A 20,966-nucleotide genomic window follows, 5' to 3' on the forward strand; every position below is an offset into this window, starting at 1 on the left:
ATACAGGTTCTCGAAAAACCGATATGAATTTGAATAATTATGCTATAAAGACATCCTTAGACAATTAAAAGATATATACAGACAATAAAAACAAATTATTGCAAAAATTTATTTTAATATTGTAGAAATAATTTAATAAATAATGGTACGATCGATATATAATAGTTATCTATGAAAATATCTCTACATTTGGACGAATTTGGCTTTAAACGTATTTTTTAAATACCTTGTGATACAAAACAAAATAAATATAAATAAATAAAAATATAAAACACAAACAATTGCACTACATCATGAATAAATTGAGTAATATAAAAACTACAGCTAAATCATTTTTATCAAAACACACAAGGCACAATGTATCACTTATATCAACAGACATTGCACCTCCATAAATAACGAAAAATAATTTGCTCTGTACACATCTTACTATCGTTTTCTTTAAAAAAAACCTTGCCACTTGTTGGTTCACTTAAATACCTTAGGTTTTTTTAATGATTCTATTTTTGGAGGAACTCGAAACCTCAAAGTGATCAGGATAAAGAATTTACAGGCCCACAATAATTTAGAGATGGGAGCTAATGCCTTAAAAAGCAGTTTAAAACATTTAAAAAAGGTACCGATTTTTCAGCTTCCATACATTGTTTCTTATCTTTTTCTGTTTGCCTCCATTTTGAAATAAATGCGCGCAATCATAATTTTTATACGAACATACAATAAAACGCCATTAGTAGAAGTGTGATAGGTTACCTCCAAGCTTGCCGTCTTCTTACATTGCTATAAACTGGATTCACTTTGTACTTATACTACAGACGGAGTCCATATTTTAGACTGCCGCAACAATCATTATTCATCGCAAACAAAAAGTTTATGTCAAATAAGTAAACAAAACACTACGATTTCATGGGCCCATAATGTTTGAAACAGACAAGTGGTGGGGGGGATCGTAAGGCCTTACATTTGGTATAATTTATTTAATTATTACTCAATATTAATTTTAATTTATAGCATGCAATAAGTTTGAGACATATTAGACCATTAGACGATTACCCGATCGCCTGAGTAGCAAGTCCCCCCTGTTTTAACCACAGAATATTATGTAATAGATTTGTTTAATTTATATATGCTTAAAAGACATTCTGCATTCAAAGCCTGCCCACAATGGGCTACACCTAAAATGCACAAAAATCAATTACAGTGTCCTGATTTTAGTCAAAATTTCATAAAAACGATTAAGTAAGATGGTGGACAGGTCAAATTTTTTAGTGATACATTTTCTCTTTTATAAACAATAATAAAGCACCTATAAAGAGATCAGAACACCACGTGAAGAATAAATGGAATAATAAATTAACGATGATAGGCTTAACGAAATACTTTTTGAGTAATCCCGCAGTTTTTGTCTATTTATGAAGGTGCCCTACATAAATTTAATCAAGCTTATTAGTAATTAAAGGAAAACGAACCATGCGAAGTTGATTTCCAAAGTCACATAAGACGACATCTCTAACTAAAAGCATTTGTTTAACAAAAACAAGTGGGGACCGCCCGAGGGCGATCGTCTTTACGCATTCGCCATTGCGGACGTCCCACACGACCAATCCACCCGAACGAGCAGTAACGATTAATTGCGGCGTTAACATTAGAACGTTACTCGGGAATGGATGTACAATTTGAATGGTGTTAAGCAGATGCCCTTGAAATCTCTCCCAGACGCACAGTCGTTCATCGGAACCTAAAGAGATTACGTAGCTGGATGAGTATGTCAAGGACATTATGCTTCCATCGTGAGCCTGAAGGCTATAAACGCAAGCGCCTGCAAACAAAGTACGTGTTAGCTAATAATGGTCTAATTCAATTTAAACTCTCATTTGTATTCGACCTGTGCTACGGACTGCCAGAAAATTGTAGCCAATACCGCAACAGCATATTTGGGGAGTAAGAATGGCCTTCTACTTGCCCGACATGAAACTTATGCTATTCGAAAAGCATTTTAGTAAAAATCGCACTCCTGGGCTAAATGTTCAGAAGAGGATGTTGCATGCGGTTGCACCTCTTTGATAACGTGATCAATAAATTTGCTCCCAAAAAATCAAAATATCCCCATTGTACATGAGGCCATTGCATTTATACACCATAAGATAGTGGCATTATACAGGGTGATTCAAATTCGAGGGACACCATAGGAATCTCGGCAACTGTAAGAGAGAGGTAGGTAGTTTAAATTTGGCAAAGTTGCGTATTTTAATATTTTGTCAAAATACAGTTTTGAAACTGAAAAAATTCCGACTACTTTCGGAGATATCCTGAAACAAACGCAATTTTGCAAAATCGTTTTTATTTTTTACTGAAGCTAATTAAAAATTTTTTTGTACTCCGTGGAGTAAATCAACGTGTTTTGTCATTCATTTAAGGGACTACAGTACAACTTTTTTCCCGGAGGGAGAAAAACTCGACGCGAGACAAAAAGATGACAGTGCACACTGAATTGTCAAATACAATTTAATGATTAATGGTTACCTGTATTGTACATATTTATTCTTGCACCATATTTTACACTAATTATACCGTTTTCCATATATCTTTTTGAATTTGGAAGGCGGTAGGTTTTAAACGATCATTTGTACGCCGTAAAGTCACTAAATATAGAAAGTACCGCAATCCATTGGGCTCGTGTGTTAGAGAGAGAACGCATGATTTTTGCCCAAAAATGGCGGAAGTTACCAGATTCTAGTAACTTTAATGTTAGGGATTGTTCCACCTGTTTGGAGATATCTGTATATATTTTTATAAAACATGATAGTACTATGAAGTGAGGTTATAAAAAATGACAGCTATTCAAATTTTATTTGTCCATTTTTTTAAGTTGGCAGCAAATTTGCCCAAAAATGGCGGATGATTGCGGTACTTTCTATATCTAGTGACTTTAGTACGCCGTAGTTTTAAACTCTGCATTCATTATAAGAAGGTAGTACATGGCGCTGTGTTTGAAGATCGACACACACAGGAAAAATATAAAACGGCAAAAAATTTGAAAAATATAAATATAAATCAAACGATATCACTCTTGGATCTTTGAAATTGACAGCTAATGACAGTTCAACAGTTTAGTTTGTAATTGAAACTTCTAACAGACAGAATTCGTCACTCATTTTATTTTTCAGGGTAATACTGACTCCTCGTGTTTTAACCAATCACAGTGAAGGTCAAACTGTCCCTATGCCTTCTACCGCTACCTTCTTAAAATGAATATCATATAGACTCTTTAAATCAAACTGAGATTTATCGTTATACGGTCACAATTTGACATTACCAGGTATATTGATCCTACAATCAATCAAATTTTTTCTTTCAAATTTGCACTTTAACATTGAAATTGCCGTAGCTGATTACCGTAGTACAAAAAATAGCGTATATACCACAGGACTAAAGTGCGTCCTAATCCCTCGGGTGCTTGTTGCCCTCAACTACGTTTCGGGCAACAATCTGCACCCACGAGATTAAAACACACACTTTAGTCCCTCAGTATATAATATACTATTTTCAAAATAAATAACACATTATTATGGCCACTTTTTTCCCTCTACAAGTTTTAAGTTTTAAATCCGACATTTTGTCTCCGACTGACCAATCATCAACTTTGTTTTTTCTTATGGGAGTACTGTTTACTTTTCGTGTCATTTGATAGACAATTTTTTTCAGATTTCCAAAATCTAAACAAAAAAAAATGAGCAGCTGCCATTTTCAAATCTTCTTCCTACTCGGATGAACTTGAGGAAGAACTCACGGAACCAGTTTCCATTTTAGGCAAATCAAATGCTTTCACACCTTAACGCAGTGTTTCTGAGCTGTCATGTGCCAAAAAATTGAAACTGGTACCTACACATATTCTTAGACATAAAAATAAGAGCTGAATAGCTTTTGGAGAATCGCGCATGCGCACGTCTGTTGAACTCTCATTTCCAGCTAAACGGTGGAATCGATCACAACCAAATTTGGTACACACATTCATAGACATAAAAGGGCAGAATCGCTCATGCGCAGGTGTGCGGATGGTGTCTGTGCTAGCCACAGCAAATCTTTTTGTTCAGTTCAGGCGACCTCACGTGACGTGACAACAGTCTGTTTCCGCCTTTAATCCGCAGCAAACCACTGGTCCTTTACAAGTGAGGTATATTTATTCAAAATCATTTCTTTATTTACAAAATCGAATACAAAAAACTGTTGATTTCTTCAAAACATAAAGAGTAGCGCGAATAACAAAAGCGAAAAAGAACAAATACCAACTTTTTGTTGGAGCATTCTGCTTCCGATTGAGTGTAAGACTGTAGGAGTTTCCTTTCATTCATGGCAAATTACATTGTGGGGTGTACCACCAAGATCGCTTATGTTATATTGTGACACGTGATCAAGACAAATGAGAAATGCAATGGAACATTTTGTTCTTTCTTATGCAACCTCATTACCTAATTTTGTCGAGGTGTAACAGTATAGAAAATCCACAACTGAACTGCAGTTACTCGAAGAGTGATAGACATAAACATTGGCATCAAAACATACTATTAGAAAGTGGTAGGGGAAAATGCCATTGTTTTAAGTACTTAGCTCAGGATGGCGCCACAGGTGCAGATTAGTCTAGTAGAGGTACTTACTCCCGAAACATTACCTTGTTATCAAATGATACATATCATTAAAAAGCCATGTTGTGGTAATACTTATGGCAATGTAGGAGGGTTTAAGAGGGAGGAGGTACATAGGTGGAAACCCGTGTGAAGTTAGCAACAGCTTATAGATAGATCTCCATCACGAACTTATAAATTAAGATGAACTGCTAATGCTGAATTAACAAATGACAACTACATGGGGGCCGCCATGATGTGCACTCACATAGCGCGAAATTCAAATCAACTAATAAACAAGCATTAACCCAACATTAACCTCACGTTTTCTAAATAAATTACTGTGACACATGTCATTTTCCAAGGCTGCAATAGTCTCAAAACTTGAGCACTAGGAAAATTCCCCTAGAAAATAACTAAAATGTGCACATCATGGCGGCGCCCATGCTAGGGTCATTTCTACCTCTATGCAACTGTTTGATCTGCAGTCCATCTTAATTTATAAGTTCGTGATCTCCATATTTAGTGTGCAGTTAGCAAATAACTATTTGATCATAACTGTGCAAAAATATGAAAATCATTAATACCAATTGAAACACGATTTACACAAAAATCAAAGTTCCATAATCTAATCTACCTTACCCGCGCAAAGCGTGGACACCATTGAGGCAAAGTTGTCACAGTAGGAGTTGGGGTGGATTACGTTTTATGATCGTCAAGGGGTAAGGTAGGGATCTTATTTGGGAATATGGTTTAATTGTTTCTATCAATATTTTATTACATTGTTTGCACATTTTTGGCTGAATAGTTATTGCTAACTTCACAATAAATATGCGTATCTATTGCTGGAATGCTATTGTTAACTTCACATAAGTAGGATAGAGCATGGGCAACTCATGGAAGGCAAGAATCGGATTAAAATTGAGAACAGGTACAGCCAAGGTTGACAAAGAGACGTATCCAACTGAAACAACTCCGAAACAATGCAAGTTATAAGTACAAAATTGTAAAATCTTCATAAGCTTTCAGTGTAAATATCAGACATAGAAAGTTATTGAAGGGTAAGGTGAATTCATACAATCAAATGAAGCCAATTGCGTTTCCTACTCCTACCTGTAAGTAAATCCCATACACAAAGCATTCCATCCTGAGATCCACTACCTGACATAGCAGGACATATTCGATCAATAAATAAGCACGTAATTGGGCCACAATGTCCATGTAATGTATACAAAGGGTTCCCATTCTCTAACCTAAACACTCTTAAAGTGTGGTCCTGACTACCAGTAAGAACACTTCCACCTTCAGCATCCAAACAAGTAATCGGCTGCTGATGCGCTTTGGTTGTGAGCACTTTGGTGCAACGAATATCCTCCGTCCCCTCATAACACTAAAGATCGTGCAATTAGAGACTAATTATCTCCAAATAATCCACATACCTGCATATCTTTATAGTCGATGCAGCCAGCAGAGGAGGTGCGAACATGCGTACGTCGATAGGCGCATGTAAAATTCCAATCGATGGGCCGCCCGTGACTATACGACTGCAGCTGGAGAAAATCTAATGTACCATACAATCGTGCGGCAATGACATGAGATCCAATTATCTTAACAGATGTGACTCCTATTCCACTTAAGTCGTCGTACAAACACTAAAGAAAAAAAATTATTCCCCTTAACTGGTGGAAAGATACGCACCCTAAAGTTACCAGTAGTACCCTCCCAAAACTCTAAGGAACCATCAGAACACCCTATTACTATTAAATTGTCAACATAATCCGTACACCAAATCGGCGCACTTTTCCCGTTCGACGTGGTCGAACTTTCACTATCATGTCTTACGGACAAAGTCTCGTCGGCGAAAAGCGCGTGCGTTTCGCGATTCAAAACGTTCCGCCTATTCGCGCACTCGCTTCGTACCGCATCACAATCGTTCACAATACGTCTTTGCGCCTGAACCCATTTCACCGTGTCATTTCTACTTTTCAATTTTTGCTCCTTCCTATGTTCGGCGTACAGTTGACGGTATTCCACGCCGAAATCAAATTTCGTGCTCGTAACGTCCGCCGTCGGTATCGGCTGCAATTTTAAACCGGAAAAGTTCGTGTTGATTTTGTACTGAAAACTGGGAAATGTGGGAAGTGTTTCGTCACGTGATGGCGGCGAGCCTGATTCGTAATCTGATAGATTGTTGTCCTCCACGTCCATGCTTAATTCTGGTGATTTATTTTGTAGCGAGAAGTATCTGAAATAATTCATAGTTAAATTATCTTTCAAAATTTAAATGGAAAATCCCCTTTCCACAATTTGGCTTTCCAATTGAAGTTTAAACCTACAAATATTTCATTCTCCAACCACCTGAATTAGACGATATTTTGTTATTGTTTTAAGTACATAAAACGGACGCTTTCGCGAGTAATCGGCATCACTATGGTAACTATACAAAAAGTAGTTACTTTTTGAAGCCTTGAAGTTTACTAGCTTCAGTGAACACGCAGTATTTGGAGGCGCTTCGTTACGAAAAGAGTCATGGCGAAAGTGTTTAGTTTATTTTAGCAGTTGGAGATAGAGGGTGAAGGTAATTGCTTTTAGTTTGTGGCATCGTTTTGGCCGCCGGTGAAGAAATCAAGATACTGCAATTAATTTGCCGTTTGCAGCCGTTCCCGTAGACATATTTTAATTGTGTTTGTAGCATCCCACCGCCCAAGGCATGGAAACGCGGGGGAAAAATTAATATCTTTAAGTTACAGTTCCGTCATTAGCAGGTTTGTTTACGCCTGTATCAGTTTGATAAAAACTTTTTTATCTAACCTGAGAAATTCCAAGAGACAATGGGGGTTAATTAGAAGTATAAGTTTAGAAATTTCATCTCGTCCGTTTCAGAGAAAAATATATTTAACAGTAGCTAATTAAATGAGTTGCAGTAAATCACATCCGAACCAGTCGAGAGTCGTTTCATTAGAAGCGAGCTTAATTACTATAGATTTTGAAACATGTCCCCGATTTTTGGGACGGCAGGAGGCCGCACAATTAATTTTTTCTTCTTGTGTATAATAGTGACGTTTATTGAAAAAATTTGAAAAAAATGAAACCCGAGAAAATTGGTTGCCTATGTTAAGGGGTATATTTCAGCTTTGAAAATAGGAGATTTTTATGTCCAGACTTAAAATATACGCACTGTATATGTTACGCGCAAATATCGAAAACGCTCGATGAGCGAAAATAACGAATACAACGCATTATGGCCGAAGCTAAATGACCAAGCACTGAAATTAAATATTTTTACGTGTTATGGTCGTTAACACAACACATTTTGTTCGTTTGAAGAATGACCATAATACATTGAATTATTTATTAAATGACAACATATTTATATAATAATGTTAATTATTAATTAATATTATATTTATATAATAATGTTAATAATGTTATATAAGATGATAAAGGGATATTTTAGTTTCCCTTTATCGTCGTCTATAATACAAAACTTTACTATAGAAGAAGCCATACAAATCATTGTAAAGCTTCTGACAATTCTGAATTTAACGTCAAAAATAGCAAGCTTCGGTTCTGCTCTCGTGATCGTTTCCATAGTAACAGAATTGTCATATGTTCTGAACGTCATTGGGCCGTATGAATAAAAGTAAGCAAATGCTTATACTTGCAAAATTCAAAGTAAATACTCGTAACTGCCCCTTCATACTGGTCTGTTTAGCATGGTTTAGCAGCGCTGTACTGCGTCCATTCTTTCTGCTTAGAAGCGCTGCTAAGTCGCCCAGTGCAAAGGAGCACTTACGAGTATTTACTTTGAATTTTGCAAGTATAAGCATTTGCTTACTTTTATTCATACGGCCCAATGTATATCGTGCATTTGAAATAAGAATGACAGATGTAATTACAATGCACAGTCATCTGTTTCACTTTATCTACCCTTTTTCACTTTATCTATCCTTACGGTTAAAGAACGGCTTAGCCTACTCACCCAAACCCAGGTACAAGCTAAAATGTCAATCATATAAAATAAAAAAATATAATATATTTTGAACATATCATCATGCACACGTTGTTTCGGTTATATTTTTTGAGCCGAATTGTGTGTTTGGACCCTAATTGTGATGGGAGGCTTTATTTGAAAGTCCTGGAGAAAAAGATTTTTTAATAGTGAAGTGGTGTTTCGTTAAATACTGGATTCAATGAAGAAAACGTGGCTGGTTCGCGACGGTCGGAAAGCGTGTACGCTTCTTTACGCAAATTTTATTTTATAATATCGTTAAATAAACAAAAAAAGTAATTTTTGATTAAAACAGATATTGAACCAAATTATACACATTATTTGTTCGTACAAGAGCTAGTCAGGAGCTGCATAGTACTTGCTTATAGCGACTGCCATTTCTTAGGATTACTAACATAAAATCAAACTAATAACTGAATTACTAGCGATACATCACATTACGGACACACGTTAAAACTGAAAAAAAACAGTGTCCGGTTGATTGAAACCATCCAATTCGCATTGTGGTCGCTTCTAAAATGACCACAATGCGTTAGGTGCATAAGTTCACGACCATAACACGGAAAAATATTTAATTTCGGTGTTTGGTCATTTTGCTTCGTCCATAATTTTATTTTCGCTCATTGAGCGTTTTTGATATTTGTGTGTAACATATACAGAGTGGCCCAACGAGAAGTATACAGAGGGCTTTTAGGGTATTAAACTTAGAAATTTCGAAAAATCCTATAATACGTCTATTTTGTATTCGAGGGGGACAACTTTTGGAATACAAATCACGAACACAAGTCTTCACCCCTCTAAGTAGGGAGCTTAACTCCTAAAATTTTAAATGGAATCCTATGGCAAATGGCACATTATTTGAAAGCCAATTTAATCTACTAATCTACTAATCTGCTTAGCTTTTTAAATTCTATTGAAGGGTTGATTCTGTCCCGCCAGATCAGCATGGCTTGTAAAACCAACTTTTGAATCGGCATTAGTTTGCATGCGCAAAACAAATTTTATGATTCGGCACTAGTTTTACTTTTGTTCGAAGTGCCTACATACATAATTTCCATTAAATATCGTAACAACTAAAAAATTGGGATTGCGCAAATATAACAGTTGTAATGCGCATGCGCAATATTTTTTTTTTGCATCTGCATAGTTGCCTGAAGTTTAAGAAATATTTGCTAACACAGAAAACTGGACATTCATATGTTCTTTGTAACAAGAGAAACCCTTTTTGGAGGTTTGGGCAGTTTTTGGGCGGTAACTTTTTGGCCCGTTAGTCTATGTAGCCAAAAAACAATAGCGACCGCTCATATATCACGAAGAACATGTGTATCAATTTGCAAAGCGATCGAACGTTTCTACACAAAGTTATTGTGCACACAGACAGACAGACGGACGGACAGACAGACAGACAGCAATACAAAAGACGTTATGTAACATACGATCATCATATTTGCTCCTGTAAACAAAACAAAAGATTCATACCCACATACATTATTTATGAACATTGTGACAAACAGGTCGTATGTAACTTAAAAATACTACCAACCGTTATGTGTAACACTTACGATTTGCGATCAATATTTTTAATGAGCTCCCCCGTAATCGTATCCCACACTTTGATATGACCGCCTAAACAGGTACTAGCAACACTATAACCATCAGTGGCTATACACTCGATCTCTTGCGGATGACCATCTAACGCTATAGGTACAGCTTCTAGTAACACCTGCACTTCTTTCTCTTCAGTGCTGTCGCTAAACCACGAAGCCCTCCACTCTGCGTAATTCCGAGAGCAAATACAACGATACAAGACTACAAAGGCGTACGCCAGCACTGCCACGCTAATGAAGCATAAAATTGTAGTCAACATAATTTCCATGGGCGAGCTAGGATAAAAGGGACGGTCACTGTAGACAGTACTCGAAATTTCCGGACTACCATCCAAGTCTAAAAATGCCATTTCTAACATTGGATACAATGGAAAATACTTACCGTTGAAATCAATCGGATCCAAAGCAGCGGCCAGTGTTTGCCAATGGAACTTTTGTCCATTCTTCTCTTCGGGATTACGAAGAAGTACAGCCTGTTGAGGATTAATTGAATAGGAGATTTTAATATTGGGTAAAATAGCGACGGACGAACCGCTCAACGAAATATTATATTTCTTTAGAATAGCTGCCCAATGCTGAGTCGACAGCTTCAACCAAGGCGGATACTCGCGATGTTTTAGCTTGTTAAGCTCGTCAGTTTGATCGGTAAACTCGATGCTTCTTTCGGTTACAAAATTGGCATATTCGTTAGTGGTGGGAAAATTATAGGGGTTTAAATTGAGAACTATATTGGAAACATTTTGTTCTGCCAAACCGGCATCCGTAACCCTATGATTATTTTTTTCGGTTAACTCCATTATGTACTGTTCCACGATTCCGCTACTGTACAATATACGCGCGATCCATATTACCATTAATAACATAAATGCTCTTTGGAAAAACCGCGTTCGCGCCCAAATATTTACCAGTCTTAAACGTTTGGGTATCTTTCTCTCTAAAGCACCTTGCATTTGACCGGCGACTACGTCGGTTGATAACCTAGGATGAGACCGAGATCTGTGTATACCCGTTTTGGGAAAGGAGGTACTATGTGTTTTATCATGTTGTGTCTGGTAGAGACTATTTCGGAAGTTAAGGTTGCGCTTCTCCGCTAAATTTTCAAAGTGTCTCGCGTCGATGCCTAAGATAGTGTAAAAAAATACCATTTGTAGAAAAAAGTCGGTTAATAAACCGACAATTGCAAAAATACACAATTCTTGTATAGCAGGTACGAATGTAAACAATCCAATAGTTAAAATAGTAATTTCGATTAGGAGATTCTTAGTTATGGACCACCCCTCTTTAGACAAGCCCTGAGCGACTCGAATTTTAACATCCAGGTGCTGCGGTGTCGATACGACGCTTTTGGTTATGACTAATACATTTTCTAAACCGACTAAAATAACTAGGTAAGGAAATATCTCCTTCTCGCGCAGGGAGAAGGTTAAACCAAAAAAGAAACAGATCCCTATAGTCATTCCCAAGCTAATCAAAACTGTGAGAACGACTGTAAGGGCCATAGCCAACTTGGAGCTGATCAGTTCGATTTTACGGACTGAAAAGTAATAATAAACAAACAACAAAAAAAAGGCGGTGGCGACGGGAAGAAATTCATTGTAATTAAATTCACCGGGATAATAAATAATAGCTGTTTCGTTATAAAGGATAGGACTTTCTGAGTGGCTGGCGTTCTGATGCAATGGGTATAACGTTTGGAGCTTATGGCGTAGTCCCGCAACAAACCTAAAAGGCTTACGGTGTAAGGGAGAAGATTACAAAGACTGCTTACGATTGATCATATTCCTTAAAAAATAATGTAATTGCGTACTGCAGGATCCGTTGTCGGTTTCTAAATGGGTACCTTTTAATTCCGGTATCAGATAAATGCATCCCAAATAGCATCTCGGCAACTGAGGTTTTCCCTTTTTGTAAATTCTAAAACATTAGGTTAAAGTCAACTGTCTACCGTTCGCATTCTCACCTGATGATTGAAGACAGTGTTAAGAATGGATGAATCTTGGGCGAATTGCTGAGCATCTTGGTGCCATAAATTCGCAGGAGACAATACCAAGCAGCTGTACTGAGGTAAAACGTCGCTACGAATGTCTTTGATTTTCTTCACAGCTTCAACATGCAAACAAAGGTGCCCTAACGTTTTCGCGCTAGAAATTGAATCAGACCATCGGGTGACCAAGTTCTTCTCTACCTACCCCTGTGCTTCCTGATAATTTCTGACGAGATCCAATAGTTTAAATGCTTCATATAATGGGGCACGAAATGCGTCGCTTACGTACAAGTTTGAGTCCCATGGCAATACCGCACTTCGCAATATTACCTGCTGAACGTAGAACGATGGGGGTTTTCCGGATAGAGCTTCTATATTTGTTGTGTTCGATTCCGAGCTCCAAACTTGTAGGGGAAGGTTTCCGGGTAGCGGCAAATTTAATAATGGGTAACTGCAAACGCACTTTTTAACTTGTTTGGGAAACGCGTCAATTGTGAACCTAATTTATGTTATTCTTGGTAGTTTGATTATTAAAGTGTGCTTCAAAGTGTTTTCAAATAATGACGATTTGCATTTCTTGCATTATTTAACAGTTGTATTTTAAATGCGATAATGAGAAATGAATATTTTTGTTTCCATGGAAACTAACTGTCACATACGAGTACAGTAACATTAAAACAATTTGCTGTGGCTAGCACAGATACCACCCACATACCTGCGCATGGGCGATTCTGCCCTTTTATATTTAAGAATATGTGTACCAAGTTTGGTTCCAATGAAATGAGAGTACAGACAGACATACCAACAGAACGACCAACATCATCGAGATTTTGTTTGTTTAGGGTTCATGGTGCTTCAAAACATGTATTTCCGTCAAAAAAGTGGGTGTAGTGCAATCGTTGCAGTTGAACATTGAAAGAGACATTGGACTACCAGTGAGTAAAGTGCAGTGTGGTGATTGGGTTGAGCCTGGTGCTGGGTATTTCCCAAGTCGACCACAAAAAGGTGGACCGTATAAACACCACCAATAAATATTATTATTATTATTATCACCATGTGTCTATTCACAGGTAGTCCATTGGGAGACACACCAGTCTTCTCTGGAAATCCAGCAGAGTGCCGGGGTTCATTGAACGGTTTATACATATTGTGGATATATGTAAGATGGTGCAGGATGAGAAATTTGCCTTCTTAATACGTGCACTTCAGGGTGACGCAAAAGAAGAACTTTCTCTTCACAAATGGAAATATAGCCCCCTAAAGTGCAATCAACCAAACAAGAGAAGTGCAAGGAAGATCTGTATGTGATTTATGAATCGTAACTCAGGCTCGCCAAGTGTAAGAAGTTATGGTCCACAAGCGCAAATGAGAATAGTCATGGCTGAGAATAAAATCGAAATTGAAGGGATGACGCAAGAGTTCATAAGTACAGAGGCACTGAGCGTGAGTGTGAAGGATGACCGACCGCGGTACAAAAAGACAAGGGTGCAGAGCAGATCATGGATTTAACCACGAGAAGAATTAACTGGGGACGTTGGGAAACCGGTTTGCTCTGGCGAGATGAAAGCAGAGTGCGACGTCTAAATCTTCTGGAGAAAAGATTCGAGAAAAACCAGGTGTTTGCTATGCTCTACTGAGATAAGATAACTCAGAATGAACAAATGGGATATATTCAAAAAGTTAATATGGACAAACTCAAAGTGGATTCGGGTAAGGTATGGTAGACTTCAATCCCAAAAAGTCACATAAAATCAGAGTGAGTCTCAACGACAATCTTCTCACAGGTCCTGATTTGCTGGAGTTCCTTCTAGCGATTTTGATGCAGTTCAGGGAGAGCAGAATTGCGTACTGCTAATATCAAAGAGACGTTCCACCAGGTCCTCATTCAACACAAAGGCAAAGATGCGTAAAGGTTCCTCTAGAGGAAAGAGTAATCCCAGCTTGTTGAGGAGTGGATGATATTTGGATCCACCAGTTCACCATCTTCCGCACTTTACGTCAAAAACAGAAATGCAGAAGAATTTGGGAAACCATTACCACAACAAATCCCAATCTTACCATAAAGAGGGAAGCCCGACGATTATCTTGCACCGAAGCCCTTTGCGCGCAAATACGCTAAAATGTGTACGAGGTATACAACACCCACAAATGTGAGCCGTCGGCCCGTCGTCTGTCGGTTTCGGGAGAAACATCAAAAAATTTTCTTGCGCGCACGGGATGTCAGTTTCTCAATTGAGTACCCCCCATCGTAGCGCGAACGAGTGGAGCAGGTTTTTGCGTATATTTTCATTTGCGTTATGCGTAAATCTTTTATGTGCGCGCAAATTTGCTCAAGTGGGTACCCACCTTTACGCTACTGATGAAGCAATAAAATCACAAACTTGATATCTTAATGACTGGCTATTCTGCTGCACTTAGAATTTTTTTCATAGTAGCTATAATGAAAACAAAACAACACACTTAAAATACAATTGTTAGATAATGTCAGAAATCATTATGTAACATCATACCTTACGCATATTTTTTTCGCCATAAAGTATACAAAACACATTGGTTCGGTTATCAAAGAAAGCATCATTAAACACCTTATTCCGCCAGTATTTGGCGAAGCCCACTTAATTGGCATATACAGGGTGTTTCGAAATTCGTGCACACAGACTGTGTGAGATAGTGTTATACAACGAAAACAGAATAAAAAGTTCCTCTACCAGTTTTTGATCAGACCGGAACTTTTTTCTTTTTCGACGTGCTGAAGCTTGTTTACTAGCAGACGGCGGACATTTTGAACAATTGTTGTAATTACGTACTCGTCCTAATTATAGTTTATTTTGAACCTTCTTTTGTTTTTAAAAAATGTGTTATTATTAAAGTATAACCAGTGGCGCATCGTAGGGGGGGCGGAGATTTTTAAAACCGCGGTATCTCGAAAAATAGCGGTCTGATGGAAAACTGGTAGAGGAACTTTTTGTTCAGTTTTTGTCGTATAACACCATCCCATAGTCCGTGTGCGCGAATTTCGAAACACCCTGTATAATCAAAAATCAAATTGTGAAAACTTCCTGCACATCCACTTACGTTTATTCGTTAATTACATTTTACTCATTAAGGTGAAGTTCACAGGACAATCAATTACATTCATTGTATCCACCTCTTTCAAAACAAACATTCGAATTATCAATCAAAATGTATGAGTAAATATACATATAAATGTTGCAAAAAGGTATAGTTATTTCAATTAAAAACACTCCTCCAAGCAAGTAATATTATAGTGACGCAATACCATCCAAGGATAACAATAATTATTATCGCCTTAATGCAGATAATTAAATGTTTACAATCCTCGAACACTTACCAACACAATAAAGCAATAAAAATTGCAAACGATATCACAGATGCCGGATAAGACGTACAAAACAAGCCATGGGCGTAGTACACCTGCCCAACCCTTTCGTGCAGCAACGGGGGTCTTGTGATAGACCCCCTCGATCGTGATTCTTCACCGTGATTGCTCATTGACTATGTTACGCTACCCATCACTCAAACTTACTTTATAGGGACATTTCCATAAATGCATCTGAAAATTGGAAAAAAATCATTTTTAGACATGCAACAAAATAAATTTGTATAAGAAAATTGACTTTGATTAGTACAATCGGTCTATGCAAATGCAAGGTTATTCGGTATTTAACCTGTACTTAATTATAGCTACTTGCATATATCTATAATGTAAATTAAATCTAAAAATACCTAATACAAATAAAATTCGAGATAAAATTATAAATCAAAGCCAAACACAGTGATTAATTAGCTTTTTTTTTTATGATATACAAGATACACAAGAACCACGTTTTTTTATAATCATTTTATTTATATAATGACAAAATGCTTTTCCTTAAATGGCTGCTGTTGGAAACTGGTTTGTCTTATCAACTACGAAGCTTATTTTCTGAACAGGAAAACAATGAGCATGTACTTATGGCTTAAGTGACAACATTGATGAAATTTGTAATCCTTGGTCGGTTGCGCATATCTTCCAAAACTGCAAATTTGGATCGGATGGTTGGCCTAATCAATGAGTTCAGTGCGAGTGTTTTTCAGTCCCACTATTTTCTCGTTTAAACGTAGTGTTACTGTCGAGGTTAATATTAAATAACAATGTATGTGATATTTTAAGTAATGTGTTTTAGTTTAAAGTTTGTTTCTTTTTACTTTGTAAAATGCCTATGGCATGAATAAAGTTATTATTATTATTAAAAAACTGCAAATTTGGTTTCTGGCTATTGACTCCTAATCACACAAATATATGGTGACTAGATACAATTTGGTGCACACAAACAAAAATTCAAAGAGAAGGGTTAAATTCGAGGTTAAATTAGATTAGTTGTTGTAGGTCTAGCTAGATTATAGTTCTACAAGACGGGAGTCAAAACTCAATCGCTTACATCTCAAGAATGGGGTGTTAGAATAAACACCTTTGCTGACCTACTCCCAAATGAGACAGGTATTATACAGGGTCGTTGATAAATTGCTGTGACCCCACGTCGGGTGCCAAATAAATAATGCTGTGTGCATTGGTATTTAACCTACACCACCCACAAACCACCTGTCCAATTCTTCCATTTCACAAGATATTCGTATTGAAACTTTTCAAATTGACGCACTGGATAAAGTAAATGCTGGTTCTCAGACTATATTTCATACTCATTCTACCGTTTTCTATACAGTGATTGATTAAGACGTAGACATAGGGATTTACGTGTATCGTTTTTCAAATTAATAAATATTTTGGTTGCATAAAATTAGGCGCCCTTCAAAAGCGATTTTGTCATTCAAAAGTAGACATAGGGAAAAACAATACATGTAAATCCCATGTCTACTTCTTAATAAATATCACTGTATACCTTTTTGAATTCGGACATTGGGAGGCATTAATATCCTTATAGCTGGATGTTTATAAACCGTTTCGGCATCATTTTGTACAAGAATCTTTAAACTTATATTTATTATTACACCATAACAATTGTAATATTACAAGGTGTCTTGATGGGTATACAAAAAGGAACCACGAAGTAACATTTTTCTCAATTTCCGGATATGCCCACAATCAGGCTTAACTAAAAACCTTAGAGACACAAATAAATAATAATAAATGACTTTATTTTAATTAATTTGTAATATACATGATTAACTGCAAAATAAGAGGCGAAATTCAGCACACCCAGGTGCTGCTCTTCCACTTAACCTCAGCTTGATTAGTTATTACCGTCAGCTCAACCATCAGGTATTATAAAATTACAGCAGAATTTTTGCTTTCAAATTTGGACTTTATTGCGTACAAAAACTAGCGTCCAAGCACAGGACTAAACTCGAATTTACAAAGTAAGTACTTACAAAATACTCAATTATTAAATATGCTCTTACTCAAGTGTCCAACGTCAATTATGGCTGTTTGCATTGACATACTTTAGCCCAGATTAGCTTAACCCTCGGCTTAAGCATAGCTTAAAATCGTACCTGAGCTGGTATTAAGCTTGGATTACTCACAAATTAAGTAAAGGAAAAAGGCCAACATGTTTCATTCCTCCGGCACCCCTGACTACAGGGATACCTCTTCAGCCAGAGAACGGGATTGTAAGGATGGGTTAAGTTAGGGATGGGAACGGAAGGAACGGAGTTAGGGTGCTGAGGGGGAGAGTACTGCTCCAGCATTCGCCTCGTAGATTTCAACATAATGCTAGCATTATGCGAAGCTACGTATGTCTGAGGAAAACCCCCTGACAAAACCCCAGACAGAGCAGTCGGCAGCGGAATTCGAACCCACAACCTCCCGAATAGCATCGGTGAGCGCATCCACTGTGCCACGTGCCTCGGTAATTAAGTAAACGAATAATTGTTAGGGTACAAAAAACTGCTCAATTGTTTTAGCTAACAATCAACATATTTCATTGTAAGTTTCACACAAACGCATACAATAGCATCTGAAAATAATACAGCACATTGTAGCTGCTTGATTAAATGAAATCCTATGCAGGATTTTGCAACCTCAATGGCAAAGGATCAGACAAGATTAATTTATAATCCTCCTGTCGCAGGACAATGTACTACCGATTCCTGGTTTTCACTATGATGACCGTACCACAGGTTACTTCAAAGCTTTCGCTTTTTACAAATTATGTAAAACATTCAACATAGAGTATGTTAATCTCGATTATATACCTACTTGAAGTTCTTCGTAATTATCAAAAATAAAATCTGAATAACAAATGCCAGTAAAATCCGTGAGAGGATGTTAAATAGCCTGGAACAGGACGTCGGCACAAGCACTTGTTCAATTGGCAATTAAAAATTAAAGTGAGTTTCTTTACATTTCTATAGAATTTAACGGTCAAGGTTAGGTCGATGTACGTAGGATAATTATGTAATGGAAGAATAATCGTGGTTAACATACATTTTTTAAGAATTTGTAACAATTTTTAATACAAGCCGCCATGACAATTTATTGAGGAAGGTCAGCACTAAATTAGGCGACTGCTGTACAAAAATCTGATTTTTTGAGGTTATAATATGGAATTTGATAAGGAAAATGAACTTAACCTCCGTGTGCATAAAGATGCTTAAGTTTAGGGACTTACATGAAATATTTCCACTTAAAAACTGCACGTACGGTGAAGTCACACACGACTTAATCACAATAAATGACAATTTAGCAAATTCTTAAGCGTAGATGTCACAATACGAGGGTCTAATATTGCCATTATTTATGTATTTACGTAGTCGCATTTGCAAGTCGTTCGTCAATTGTCAATTCCATGCAATGCAGTTAGTTTAAATAAAAACCACACCGCGATGGCGCCATCTAGCGGATCCTTGTGCTATCTCTTTGCCTATTATGAGTTGAAATAATTTTTAATTAAACTCAGAAAGGAATTTTAGACATTAAACTTGAAACTACGAATTTAAAGAATTTCCAGGTTAAAGCAAAAATTCTGTATTGAAAATCGGGAAGGACTCAAACCCGATGCCACCCAATCTTGGACCTAATGGCACCCCGGTGTGACCCCACGGAGTCATTGGATTTGACCCATTTTCAATTGACTTGTTACATGGGGTATGTTAACTCGTATGTTAACAGTTTGAACCGAATAGGTTCAAGCGTGACCCTACAGGGTCATTGGATTTCACCCATTTTCAATATACCTACTTGTTACATGTGGCATACAAGTCTACTATGCAAAGTTTCAACCGAATAGGTTCAAAAGTTTGGCAGGGACAGAGAAGCGTGACCCCACGGGGTCATTGGATTTGACCCATTTTCAATAGGCTTATTACATGGGGCACATTTACATGGGCGCCGCTACTAAAGGGCAAGGAGGGGCCCGGGCCCCTCCCTGGGATTTGACAAATCACTTAATCCATTTTAGAAAATGTTGAAAGCTCACAATAAAACCAGAACACAGCCACCTTTTCCTGTCCCATCGCTGTTCGGTGACAAAGAAAAAGTAGGTAAACCTTTTATAACCTTATATTGAGTTACTTCAATGTCCATAAAGTTCCCATGCATATTGTATAGTTATAGACTATAGAGATTAAATTAACCGAAGACCGCAGGGTGGCTGTTTGTTTTGGAAAAACATCAATGACAATATTGTCATGTCACTTATATATTTCGGTTCGGCGCTTTTTAGCGCATTTTCCAAAAGGAAAACGAACGCTATTGTCCGCACTTTGTCCGTCTTTACCATTACTAGTCCTCCACTTTAAGCTTTTTCGTTGTGGTTTCTTTCTTATACAGTGTAGCACAGCCTCGAGGGCAGAACGACAAAAGACTTTTGGATTAGTCACTTCCTTCCCGACCCCGAGCTATTACTGATTCTGTGCGGGGAAAATGCGCTTTCGTTGGTCGCGAGTGACCAAGTTTTTAACTTGTTATAGAATAGATGCACCACTTTTTTACGCAAATACACGTTTTGAAGCACCAGGATTCCGATTCCAACAAAATTTTGATGATGTCGGTCTGTCTGTAGTGTACTGTTATTATAACCAAATTTGGTACACATATTCTTAGATACAAAAGGAAGAGCTGAAAAGCTTTCGGGGAGAATAGCGTATATGCACAAGTGTGTTAAACTCTCATTAACGGCTAAACGGCTGAACCGATTGGAACCAAATTTGGTACACATATTGTTAGACCTAAAAGAAGGTAGAACGCGCATATGCGCCGGTTTACGGGTGGTATCTGTACTAACCACAGCAAATTTTATAATATAGTGCTATTAATTTCATTTTTTTTCAGTAAACTACTGTAACTTGTTACTTTTGTTCTTGTTTTGTTTTGTGTCTAATATGTACCTATTACAACAATAGTTTTTATTGGATATATGATTTAGCTGCGTATCCTATTGATTTACTAATTTAAAAACAGTTGGGTAACATTTTCTATTTCAAAAATGTAAGGGCCCCTCCCTAGCGCATTTTCTTCCGGCGCTCCTGGGCACATAGGTCAACTGTGCAAAGTTGGAACCAAATCGGTCCAAGCGTTTACAAGTTATCGTGTTCACGGACAGAAGGACACCATCAACTCCCCTATAAAGCTTGCATCGCGTTGCTCTGCCAATTGATAACCTTGTTGCCAAGATAAGCAGCGCTGGTACGCGCGATGCCTCAGACAAACCAAAGATAACGCACAATGTATCTTTAGACAAACTATAACTGGGCCAAGTTTAGTACCGTATGGTGCTAAAATT

The 20,966-nt window shown here is 37.4% G+C and overlaps 1 protein-coding gene across 1 annotated transcript; it reads right to left on the bottom strand.

The window, feature by feature from the left end:
- Nucleotides 1–1,106: 1,106 nt before the first annotated feature.
- Nucleotides 1,107–19,020, bottom strand: LOC116171224 (sterol regulatory element-binding protein cleavage-activating protein). The gene is made up of 11 exons (XM_031487947.1): nt 18,855–19,020; nt 15,575–15,796; nt 12,428–12,673; nt 12,199–12,379; nt 12,007–12,152; nt 10,621–11,960; nt 10,194–10,575; nt 6,318–6,864; nt 6,059–6,271; nt 5,733–6,009; nt 1,107–1,816 (listed from the first exon to the last, which is right to left on the bottom strand). Exons 2-11 carry the CDS (start codon nt 15,733–15,735, stop codon nt 1,431–1,433), a joined length of 3,879 nt encoding a protein of 1,292 aa, XP_031343807.1. The 5' UTR covers nt 15,736–15,796; nt 18,855–19,020; the 3' UTR covers nt 1,107–1,430.
- Nucleotides 19,021–20,966: the final 1,946 nt, after the last annotated feature.

The sequence above is a fragment of the Photinus pyralis genome, unplaced genomic scaffold, assembly GCF_008802855.1.
Source record: "Photinus pyralis isolate 1611_PpyrPB1 unplaced genomic scaffold, Ppyr1.3 Ppyr1.4_LG5, whole genome shotgun sequence".
Lineage (NCBI taxonomy): Eukaryota > Metazoa > Arthropoda > Insecta > Coleoptera > Lampyridae > Photinus > Photinus pyralis.

Bases quoted from the DNA above. Each gene is read 5' to 3' on its own strand.
- LOC116171224 (XM_031487947.1), bottom strand. From the start codon at position 15,735: ATGAGCAATCACGGTGAAGAATCACGATCGAGGGGGTCTATCACAAGA. The intron at 12,674-15,574 runs GTAAGTGTTCGA...GTGCGTTTGCAG, and splicing joins TTTATTGCTTTATTGTGTTG to TTACCCATTATTAAATTTGC. The intron at 6,010-6,058 runs GTATGTGGATTA...CACGATCTTTAG, and splicing joins TCGACTATAAAGATATGCAG to TGTTATGAGGGGACGGAGGA.